This window comes from Bubalus bubalis, chromosome 17 (assembly GCF_019923935.1).
Source record: "Bubalus bubalis isolate 160015118507 breed Murrah chromosome 17, NDDB_SH_1, whole genome shotgun sequence".
Lineage (NCBI taxonomy): Eukaryota > Metazoa > Chordata > Mammalia > Artiodactyla > Bovidae > Bubalus > Bubalus bubalis.
The window spans coordinates 539,813-550,782 of NC_059173.1; the positions used below are offsets into that span (position 1 = coordinate 539,813).

General features: G+C 63.5%; 1 protein-coding gene across 4 annotated transcripts; it reads right to left on the reverse strand.

Moving 5' to 3' along the window:
* Positions 1 to 408: 408 nt before the first annotated feature.
* On the reverse strand, positions 409 to 10,744 carry P2RX6 (purinergic receptor P2X 6). Of its 4 annotated transcripts, XM_006065564.3 has the most exons (12): positions 10,243 to 10,744; positions 9,466 to 9,616; positions 7,291 to 7,362; positions 4,956 to 5,031; positions 4,702 to 4,795; positions 4,548 to 4,628; positions 4,329 to 4,470; positions 4,137 to 4,246; positions 2,937 to 3,030; positions 2,746 to 2,811; positions 2,539 to 2,616; positions 409 to 2,462 (listed from the first exon to the last, which is right to left on the reverse strand). In XM_006065564.3, exons 1-12 carry the CDS (start codon positions 10,374 to 10,376, stop codon positions 2,379 to 2,381), a joined length of 1,182 nt encoding a protein of 393 aa, XP_006065626.1. In that variant the 5' UTR covers positions 10,377 to 10,744; the 3' UTR covers positions 409 to 2,378. The 4 variants fall into 4 exon arrangements, with proteins under 4 accessions (XP_006065626.1, XP_025122982.1, XP_025122981.1 ...); XM_025267197.2 differs by having other exon boundaries at positions 409 to 2,616; XM_025267196.2 differs by having other exon boundaries at positions 2,539 to 2,811.
* Positions 10,745 to 10,970: the final 226 nt, after the last annotated feature.

Below are 10,970 nucleotides of genomic sequence, written 5' to 3' on the forward strand. Positions count from 1 at the left end.
ATTCCAGCTCTGAGCATCGTCCTCAACTTCTGCCTCATGCTGAAGCTGAGCTACCTGACCTGGGTGCGCTTCACCATCTGGCTGCTGATAGGTGAGCAGGGGGCTGGGCTGGGGCCCGGGGCTGCTTCTGGGGGCAGAGTCGGGTGGCGATGGTGAGGAGGGCGAGCGGGGCTGGGGCCTGCTGCTCACGCTCGCACCGCCCTGGCAGGACTCTTGGTGTATTTCGGCTACGGCATCTGGCACAGCAAGGAGAACTGGCGGGAGCCGCCGGGGCTGGTCACCGCCCGCTACGTGGCTTTCCCCGACGGCAGGGTGGAGGAGACGGTGCAGGACCCCGGCCGGGTGCCGGCCCAGGGGCCTGGCAGTCCGTGAGAGCTGCCTGCCCTCCGTTTAGGGCAGCTCGGTGGGCTCGCGGGCCTGCCCACCCGAGGGGGCCCCTGGGACCCACGGACTCTAGTTTAGAGGCCGGTGCTGCACGTCGCCCTTGGAGTGGGCGCGGCCGGCGCTGGGGCGGTGGACTCTTTGCAACCCCTTCCAGCTACTGGGGCGGGTGGGGGGGACGCCCTGTCTCGGGGACCCACAATAGGTATCGCTCGACCAGCCGTGTGGCCGTGTCATGTCTGTGGATCTTGAGGCATCGGGTCCTCACCAGCCCCTGGGAAGGGCTCGCTCGATTGTCAGTGTGAAACAGGGTCGTGAGGGTGGAGTGCTGGGGTTCCACGCGGGGGAGGTGCCGGCCTGGGACATCCCTGGGCTGAGGACTCTCAGGCCACTGCCCTCTGCCCCTCCGAGGGTGCCACAGCCCTCCACGCGCCAGCACAGAGGGGCAGAGTCAGGCTCCCCTCCCCCAGGAGGTGCGCCTGACACAGGTGCCTGGGGCCCGGGGAGGCTGTCTAGAAGGGCAGCAGAGTTCCGGGGTGCCCTTGTCTCCCCAGCTCCCAGAGAGCGTGGCGTGTGCCTGAGGCCCCCCTGGGGAGGCAGAGGCATGCCTGCATGAGCACACGCACCTCCAGACATGTACCCATGGGCACAGAACGTGCAGACCGAGGCCCTAGGCCACTAGGCTCAGACCCTGGTGCCTCCCCGGGCTGGGTGCCCGAGAGCCTGAATCCTCCCCAAGTGCCCTCCAGCTCTCCCCCGACCCCTGGTTCTTGGGAAGGGCCCAGGCCCAGCCCGCACGGCCCGCCGGTCTCCCGGGCGATGCTTTGCCCCCGCAGATACTACCAGCCTCGTCCCTGCCTGTAAGGAGCATGCGAGAAACTGTGGCTTAGGCAGGCTTTACTCCCCGACCTTGCAGCCGTCCGTCAGCGTTGTCTGGACCCACACACAGGTCCACACTCCTCGCCCTGGCCCTGAGGGCCCCCCTACCCCCTCGGACACTGCTCTAAGGATCAAGAGGCAGCTTGAGCCCAGCCTGAGCCTGGCGCTGGCCCTCCACAGCCAGCCCGCATCATTGCCTTGGCCACAGCCAGCATGCCTGGTCGCTGGGCCCCATGAGAAAGAGCCCCAGGCCTCCCACACGAGCACTCCCGAAACTCTGCCATGAGGAATCCAGCAGGCGGGACCCAGACCCAGACCCCGTGAAAACTGCACACCAGACCCTGGCCAGCCTGCCGTGGCCTCTGGGACTTGTCTGGGACATTCCTTCCAGCCTCGGGGCTCTGCTCCCGAAAGGCAGGGCCTCCAGAGAGCCTCTGCTCCAGGCTGGCCCCGGGGGTGACCTTGGGTAGTGGAGAATTCCCCTCCCACCAGTCCTCCCCACCCGCACGGTTCCAGGGTGTGGGCTGGGTGTCTCCAGGGGGTTCAGCCCACCACCGTAGCAGCTCGTCCTTGGTCTTCTGTCGGTCCCAGCCCCCCCAGAGCCTGAGAGCTGCCACGGGGAAGGGCTGGGCCATCTGCCCGCCCCAGTCTGAATTCCAGGAGTGGATCCCAGCAGCAGAGACACTCTGCCTCAGACCCTGGGGCTCCGAGATAGGGGCTCGGGATGGGAGTGCTGACCGAGGAGAGGGCTGGGGTCTGTACAGCCAGAGGAGGGGCTGTGTGGACCACTGGTGCGGGGGCCGCGCTGGGCATCCTGGCCAAGAGCTGGGAGAGGGTTTTCCACACACAGATGCAGCTGGAGCCCCGGGACGGCACCCTGAGGCGTCCTGCCACAGGTCCCTGCGCAGGCAGCTCCGGGGCACTCCCTGCCCCAGGAGGAATCATCCTTCCCCCCCATCTAGTCCTGGGGGCTCCATCCACGAGGGTCCCAAGGCGAGGTCCCTGCCTTCCCAGCCCCGACCCCCACCAGCAGGAAGCAGGCTGTCTAGTGGGGCCACAGCCTCGGTGTCCAGCTCCCGGCGGTGGCCGTGGCCGTCAGGACAGGCGCTGGGCCCCCTCTAAGGCCCCTGGACGGCCGGGCATGGGGGTGCGGGTGCCAGCTCTGTCTGCTCGGGGCGGGCGGTCCTCTTTGGAGCCTTTGCCTGTGGATAATGGCAGCAGACTGGGGCTCGGGCCAAAGCCCCAGACAGGCAGCGCCCAGGCCCCTGCGCAGCGTACCTCCTCGTACTTGGTCCTCCAGTAGAAGTGCGCTTCTCCATCCACGTACAGCAGCAGCAGGTCACAGAGGAAGGTGATCTGGGGGCAGCAGGGCTGAGCTGTGTCCAGACCCACCCCCCAGGCCTTCCCCCGACCAGACCCGACATCGGGGGCCCAGCCGTGCCGGAGCGGGCTGGGCACATGCTTGCCCACGCTCTCCACACTCACCACGCCCAGCCAGGCTGCTCCTGTGCCCAGAGAGATAAGCGTGGGGATGAGCCCAAATTTCCCTGCCTGAGAGATGGGGTGGAGCCCTGAGCCATGACCGTCCCCGCCGCCCAGCTCCCCACCAACCCTGCCCACCTACCTGCCCAGTGATGTGACCATCACCCCCCGCCCCACCAACCCTGCCAACCTACCCGCCCTGTGACCAGGATGTCGAAACGGATCCCATAGAGCTTGAGCAGGCTGCGGGCCTCCACACCTGAGCTCTCCCACCAATGTGTGGCTGTCCTGGGGGCAGGAGAGAGGCTGGTGGCCTGTTCTGCCCCCTCGCAGCCTCCATCCCCCTCACCCGCTGACCCCACAAACCCCCAGCCCCGCCCAGCATTCCAGAAGGCTGCCTAGGACACGGGGGAAAAGCAAGCTGGGTCCCACCCCTCAGGAGCTCCCTGCCTTCCCAGGGGGTGGGGCAGAAGGGTCCCTAAACAGACACCAGCAGTGGGAGTGGGGGAGCTGGATGCAGGCCCAGGGTTGTGGGGTCCAGAGAGGGCACCTCACTCTCCCCTGGGAAGCAGGGAAGGCTTTCTGCAGGGCCCCTCAGGTTGGCTTTCCAGAGGCCGGGAAGCAGTTTTACACAAAGCACAGGCCGGGGGGCGTTCAGTGCAGCCGGGCCAGGTGAGGCCCAGGTAGCAGTCAAGGCCGTCGCCTCCAGGCCTGGGGGCTGTATGAGCATGTGTGTGGGAGAACATGTGTGTGCGTGTGCATGTACTCGTGTGTGAGCAAGTGTGTGTGCGTGTGCATAGGTACTCATGTGTGAGCATGTGTTCGTGTGTGCTCATATGTGTGAGCATGTACATGTGTGTGCTCTGTGTGTGAGCATGTACATGTGTGCGTGCCTGTGTGTACTCATGTGTGAGCATGTGCTCGTGTGTGCATGTGTGTGTACACATGTGGTGAGGTGGCAGGACAGGATCCCAGGGGGTTCTGCTTGGGACACTCAGACATGGCAGTAAGTGCAGTGCAAGCTTGTTGACCACACCTTGAATTAGAAAATAAAAAGATTCTGGACTGTTACTGACACAGTTCAGGAAACTCAAGTCCTTAGATTCTTTTTCTCAACGGTGACATGGGTGTTCAAGGTACTAATCTTTGAACTCTTCTATAGACTTTGGAACTTTTTAAAATAAAACCTAAAGGAAAAAGTAAAATAAGAAAGCCCCTGTGTAGTGGAGGGAATGCTGGAGGCAGGACTGGGGAGGAAGCCGGGGGCCCTGGCGGCAGAGGGGGTGCAGAGCGGAGGCTGGACGGAGCCTGTGCTGGGGGCCCTGGCGACCACCCCCCACAGCGGGCATCCAGGGCTCTGGGGGCCTGCCGGGGCGGAGGCAGTGGGGCCGCACCTGAAGTTGTAGCTCCGCTCCTGCAGCTGGAAGGAGTACTGGGGCCGGCAGTCACTGCCCCTGCTGTCCAGGTCGCAGTCCCAGCGGACGTGGACACCCACAGCCCCGCCCTGCACATAGCACACACTGCCCCAGCGGCTCTTGGGGCCTCCCCGGCCGCCAGGAGCCGCGCCCACCCCACCAGGGACCCACCAGCAGCGCCAGATCCTCAAAGACCCCTCCGGCTGCGGCCACGAGGTCCCCGATGCGGAACACGGGGCAGGCGGGGCTGGAGTGGGGGTCGTAGCGGCAGAGCTTGAAGTAGGTGGGGTCCTGGGTGTCCAGGGCATTGGACCTGAGGGGGTGGGGGTGAGGCCAGGCAGGCCGGGAGGGTCTTCGGTCTGCCGCCCCCCACCTCCAACCCCCGCTTACTTGGAGAAGTTGAACTTGCTGAAGGTGACGGTGTTTTTGATGAACAGGGTGAAGTTCTCAGCCTGGAGAAGCAGGGGCTTCCTGCAGGGTGGAGGGGGCATGTGAGAGGCAGGCTCCGCGGTCGGGGGGTGGGCGCGGGGCCTGGGGGGCTTACACGGGCACAGCACCGCTCTCCACTGGACACCAGCCCCGGATCTCGCAGGTCCTGTGGGTCCCATTGAACACTACGCACTGGCCCGTCTTTATGCCTTGAAAACACGGGACAAACCCCAGGCCCTCGAATCTCCATGGGGCCTGGGCAGGGGTGGGGGGACGGAGGCTGACAGGAAGGACAGACGCACACCACCCAGGGTCCCCTGGGCCGGAGCCCCCCAGCCTGGGGAGGCCCTGCAAAGCGGGCCTGCTTACCATGGCTGTGCGTCCCCGTCTCCCCCTCGGGACAGTCCTGGTCGGCCCAGCAGTTAGCCAGCGGGATGGACGGGTGCTGAGGGCGGAGAGCAGACTGCCAAGGGCCTGGAGGGGCCTCCCTCAGGGACCCTGCCCTGCAGGGCAGGGGGACACGCCCCTTCCTGCCTTAGCCCCTCGGGAATCTCTGAGTTTGGGGGTACCCGAGAGCCAGAGGCTGCAGATAATCACGCAGGCGGCAGCCCCAGCGGGAGACGGGTGCAGGCAGAGTTCCAAGCAAGACTCCTGACCCACTCCTCCTGGGGGGACGGAAGTGACGTGGCCAGGCCCAGCACCTCTGGTCCAGTTCAGAGGACAGAACAGGGGAGGTGACGTGCGGCGAGGAGGGTGAGGGAGTGCCAGGTGGGGCTCTGGGCAGTGACGGAGGGCGAGCCCTGTGGGAGGGCCTGGGAGCACACAGGCTCGCCGCATCCCTGCTTCTCCTGTGAGATGGGCCGCGGCTGCCTGCACGTGGGGACCGGGTTTTGGGGGTCAGCCAGCAGGGGAAGGGGGTGAGCTTTCCAGGGCTCCAGGCCACAGAGGGAGGCATAGTCTCACAGATGCAGGCTTGCAGTTCTGTCCTGGCTGATGCTGGACACCGTTGCCCAGGGCACCCAGCTCAGGGCAGCGTGGGGACACTGGTGATCGGAGGACAGTGTGGGACCACCTGCCCGGCCTTGAGGTCCCCACTGTGTCCCACGTCCGTCCCTCCTCGCCGCCTGGCTGGGCCACCATGGGCATCCCCAGGCCCTGTCCTCCTCCATCTGGTTTCCCGAACGGCCCCACCCGAGGCAGTGAAGATGGAGCTCCCCTCCCCTGAGCCCCCTGCACCGCCATGCTCCTGTCATCAAGACCAGCTCCTCCACAGAGCTCTTGTGATACCCCCCCACTCCAGTCCACTCGGTGGCTCCACCCCCACTGAGCAGCAGGTGACTCCCAGGATGCTTCGCCCCACATGGGGGGCCTTTACCCACGCAGCCCCCTCTGCCTGCACAAGGCTGACCCCCGTTGAGCCTGGGGTCCAGAGGGAAGCCCTGGCCGAGCCCCCGGGGGCTCCCAGCTGCAGCGTCTGTGCCGCCCCAGGACCTGCCTTGGTGGCTGGGCCGCCTGCCCCAGAGCTGCTTGGCGTGTGCGGGTGGGGTTCTGCAGCCCCTGGGAGAGGCCCTGTGGGTTTCTGAAGGATATGGCACTGCTCTTAGGACCCCCCACCAGGACCCCGAGGAGCGGCCCTGAGGAAGGCACGCGGTCAGACCTGATGCGTTACGGCCTGGCCTCCGCCATGTCATGAGAAGAGCCAGAAGCCGGGACATGGAGCAAAGAGGAGTCCCGTGGATTCCAGAAAAGACAGAACCACGGCCCCAGCAAAACTTCTGGACAGTCCACACACTCAACCAAGACTAGACGTCCGTGAGAGTTTGCAAAGGAAAGGACATCGGGTGTTTGCAAGGGAAGATGGGCCCACGGGGCACACGGGACGCCCCAGCAACAGCGGTGGGACCACCGAGCAGGACGCGGGGGCAGCTGACTGCACCTTTCTCTCCAGCCAGCAAGTGACTACATTTTAGCCTTGATGAAAGAAATATGTCATCACAGAGGTAGGCTTCCAAGGCGGTGTCCTGGGTCAGGACTCTTTAAGCGAAACCCACAGCCGGGAAACTGAACCCTTAAAAATGGTTAAGATGGTAATTTTTTTTTTGAGCTGTTTTATTTTTTAATATAAATTTATTTATTTTAATTGGAGGCTAATTACTTTACAATATTGCATTGGTTTTGCCATACATCAACATGAATCTGCCCCTGGTGTACAGGTGTTCCCCATCCTGAACCGCCCTCCCAAGATGGTAATTTTGATGTTACGTGTATGTTATCACAATTTGAAAAAAATCGGATAAAAAATCCACAGCTGGAGAGAAGGGTCAGTGGGCTCTGTGACAGAGGTCTGCTCTGGGATGCCTTCAGGTAAGGAGGAAAGATGCAGTTTCTAGGGACGGTGAGATTTTCTGGGCGGCGGGGACCACAGCTGCACGGCACAGGACTCAGAGATCGTGAGCGGCCCTGAGCTCGGCCTGGGCAGCAGTGTGCCGTTTGCTGACAGAAACGGAAGCTGCTCCCAGGACACATTAACAGAAGCTGTGTCTAGAAAAGGGAGGTGATCTTCCAGCTTGCCTCTGGCTATCGGAGTCCACCTGAGGACTGTGCCTGGTTCTGAGGCAGGACCAGAATGTGGAAGGGCCCGGACACTTCATCGGGGACAGACTCTGGAACTGGGGACCCGTGGGAAGCCCTCGGGCAGTCTTACCTCTGGGCACCTGCCCTGGACTTGTCCGGGTGTCGCAAGGAAGTTGGTCACCAAGAAGAACACGTTCTCCCCCTGGAAGAGAAGTGTCAGGGTGGGTCTCTGCTCCCCGCCCCCCACCAGGAGAGGCCAGCAGCTGGCAGCTTGGCTCGTGTGGGGAGGGGCCCTGGATCCATCAAGTCACCAGCCCTGAGCTCCAGGAAAACACCTCCAGTGTGTCAAGGGTCAGAGACAGGAGCTCAGCGGGGCTTGCGACCGTTCCTGAGCCCATGTCTGTCTCCCACGTTCACTTAGATGCTCATCCAGGATTTTCCAAGAGCCCTCTGATTCCAGACACCGCAGATCCAGGTTAGAGGCGAGGTGGATCCCTCACTGCAGACAGGGCCAGGGGCCAGGGGGCCAGAGGGGAGCTCTGTCCGGGTCGACGATGGCTGGTGCCCGCATGTACGCACACCCAGGAAGAGGCATCAGGGGTGGCGGTGGTCAGGATCTTGAGGGGCTCAGTGAGGATGTCCCTGCTGGTCCAGTGGAGAAGAATCTGCCTTGCAATGCAGGGGACTCAGGTTCGATCCCTGGTCCAGGAACTAAGAAAGATTTCCACATGCTACAGAGCAACCGAGCTCACATGCTGCCCACTAGAGAGTCCGCGCACCACAGCGAAAGATCCCGGACGCAACTGAGACCCTACGTGGTGAGATTAATTAAAAAAGGGAACTTAGAGGGGCTTAGTGGACCCCCACGAGAAGGAGGCTTCTGAGGTGGCAGGCGGGGGCTGGGAGGGCCAGCGGAAGGCCTCTGTCAGCCCGACCCAGGGATGGCGCGGGCGGCCATGAGAGCTGTTAGGAAGCGGAATGAACCAGAGGGAGGGGCAGGGAGGTGTCCAGTGGGCCCGACGTGGACACTGGGGGACGTCACTGGAGGACGAGAGGCCACGCTGGGGGCGGGAGGCGATTTCCCATCGGATGAGGTGGGCCTGCCCTGGGAGGCAGCTGTGCTCAGGGCGGGGGTCACCAGGGTTAGAATCTGGGCGTCAGCGGGACAGGGGAGGAGACTAAGACAGCGGACAATCTGGGTGACGGGAGGAGGGTCAGGAGGCACAGCGTGGGGTGGGGGCAGAGGAGGAGTGCCCCCATGGCTCTCCCAGCCCACTCTCCAGCTCACGCATTGAGCTCCGAGACACTCCTCCCCTTTCCAGATGCAGACTTTTTGGTTTTTTTCCTTTTCCATTTTGTTCTTTTAATTATTTTTAAACTTGCAGCCCATGGGATCTTCACTGCGGTGTGGGAATCTACAGTCGTGGCAGGCAGGACCTAGTTCTCCAACCAGGGATGATGCCTGGGCCCCTGCTCCGGGAAGGCAGAGTCTTAAGCCCTAGACCACCAGGGAGGCCCCTCCACTGTGGTTTAGTACAGGGTACTGAATGTAGCTTTCTGTGCTATGGGGCAGAGCCTTACTGTTTATCCATTCTGTAATGGTTCACATCTATTGATCCCAAACTCCCCGTCCTTCCCTGCCTCACCACCGCCCCCCAACGCGGCAGCCACAGTCTGTGGTCTATAGCTGTGAGTCCGTGCCGTAGATATGTTCATCTGTGTCATACTCTACATTCCACGTGTAAGTGATATCGTTTGTCTGTGTCTGATAATCTCCGCGTCATCCGTGTAGCTGCAGATAGCATTATTTCATTCTTTTTCTGGCTGAGTAGCATTCCCCTGTGGGCTTCCTGGGGGGCACTAGCCGTAAAGAACCCGTCTGCCAATGTAGGAAATATGAGACAAGGGTTCGATCCCGGGGTCGGGACGATCCCCTGGAAGAGGAAATGGCAACCCACTGCAGTGTTCTTGCCTAGAGAATCCCATGGACAGAGGAGCCCAGTGGGCTACAGTCCGTGGGGTCGCACAGAGCGAGACATGACTGAGCCACCGAGCACGCACAGGCGGCATTCCGCCGTGCCCACCGTGTCGTCTCTACCCACTCCCGGATGCAGGCTTGCTGAACGCGTCCCTCCGGCCTGGGCTCCTGACCATCTCCTCCTCCACTGGAAGGCCACTGCTCTGCGAGGCCCCGCCCCAAGCATGGCCTTGGGCCAGAGCTGGCACCCTGTCCCCCCTGCACACACTCACAGTAGGGGGGTGTGTCAGAGGGGCCAGCGCCCAGCAGCAGTGCCAGGTCACCCACCTGTGGCGGCTTCACGAAGTCAGCCACGTCCCACAGCCGGTTCCCCAGCTCCTCGATCCGGGTCACGGAGACCCCCTTGAGCTTGGTGATGACAGAGACCTGGGGGTCCAGGTCCTGCTCCTGGTAGCCTTTTTTGGTGAGGAGGGCCCACCTGGGGGGGACGGACAGGCAGCGTGGTGTGCCCCCGGGCCGCCTCTCCGCTGCACCCTCCTGGCTCCCAGCCCGGGGCTCAGGGGCCTTGCCTTCTCTCCACCTGGTCTCCCACACCAAACCCCTTGCCCAGGCCGGAGCTCCGGCCATGGGTCAGAGGGCCAGGGCCCTTGCCAGGCACCTGTGAGCTTGGAGACACCCGCCATCCCCTTCACCAGCCAACAGCCTCCCCTGCCCTGTCTAGATCCACTTCCTCCTCAAAGACGCCCCCGACCCAGCTTGAAAGGATGGTCTGTACCAGGGTCCTTAGTGCTCCAGCTCTCACGAGTGTCAGGGACCACCTCCTGCCTGGCCAAGGGCCCCCGGTGTGGGGCGGGGGCCCATCCTGCTGGGTGCCGGAGTCCAGCACGGGGCTGGGAAGAAGGCCCAGGGAAGGATGCAGGGAGGCACCTGAGCACAGGACCTGCTCCGACACGCCCCCAGCCTCTGGATGGACGGAGAGCCTTCCTTCTCCCCACCTCCTGCCCTGCACGCCGACCACCAGCCCAGACCCTGAAGACTCAGCCTCTCGCCCCTCAGCCCAGCCGTGACCCCTCCAGCCAGCACATCCGGGAGCTGTTCTCTTACCCCACCACGTAGACCACGACCCCCAGCTGCAGCAGCCTCTGCAGGGCGCCCACCCGCCAGTTCCGGGTCATCACGTACTTCTCCGTCTTGTAATCCAGAAGCCCCCAGCCCACCCCAGTGCCTGGGGAGCCCATGTTCCCAGCTCCTGCTGGTGGCCAGGCTGCGTGAGTCAGCACAGCAGTGGCAGCCACAGCTGAGCGGGGAGCTGAAGCAGGCGCCAAGCAGGGCCAAGCCAGCAGCTATTAAAGGGACACTCAGGCAGGACTCAGCCTCCACCTCCCAGCCCCTGGGCTCAGGCCCAGCCTCCCCGCTGCTCAGGGCCTCCCATCCACTGCAGACTCTGCCAGCTGGGCCGTGGGCACAGGGAGGAGCAGTCTCCGGCCCATGCCCTCTAACCCGTCACCTCCGAGAGATGACAGGTGGGACAGGCACTGTGAGAGGGCGGCCTGGGCCAGCTGGAGCCCAGAGGGCAAGGAAAGCCTCAGGAAGGGAGCTGCCCTGTGCAGACCTGAAGCTCAACAAGCAGCGCTGCGGAGGGCGTCCTGGGTAGAGGGAGAAACACAGGCAACTGCTAGGGGGTGAGTGAGCGCTGGACCCACAGGGTGGGAGTGGGGTCCTGGCTGCAGACAGCAGTCAGCCGAGCCCTGCCGGGCCCCCTAGCCCCCTGTGCGACGCCCCCGAGAAGCTGCTCCCGAGTGGAAAGACGACTACGAGGAGGCAAGCCTGCC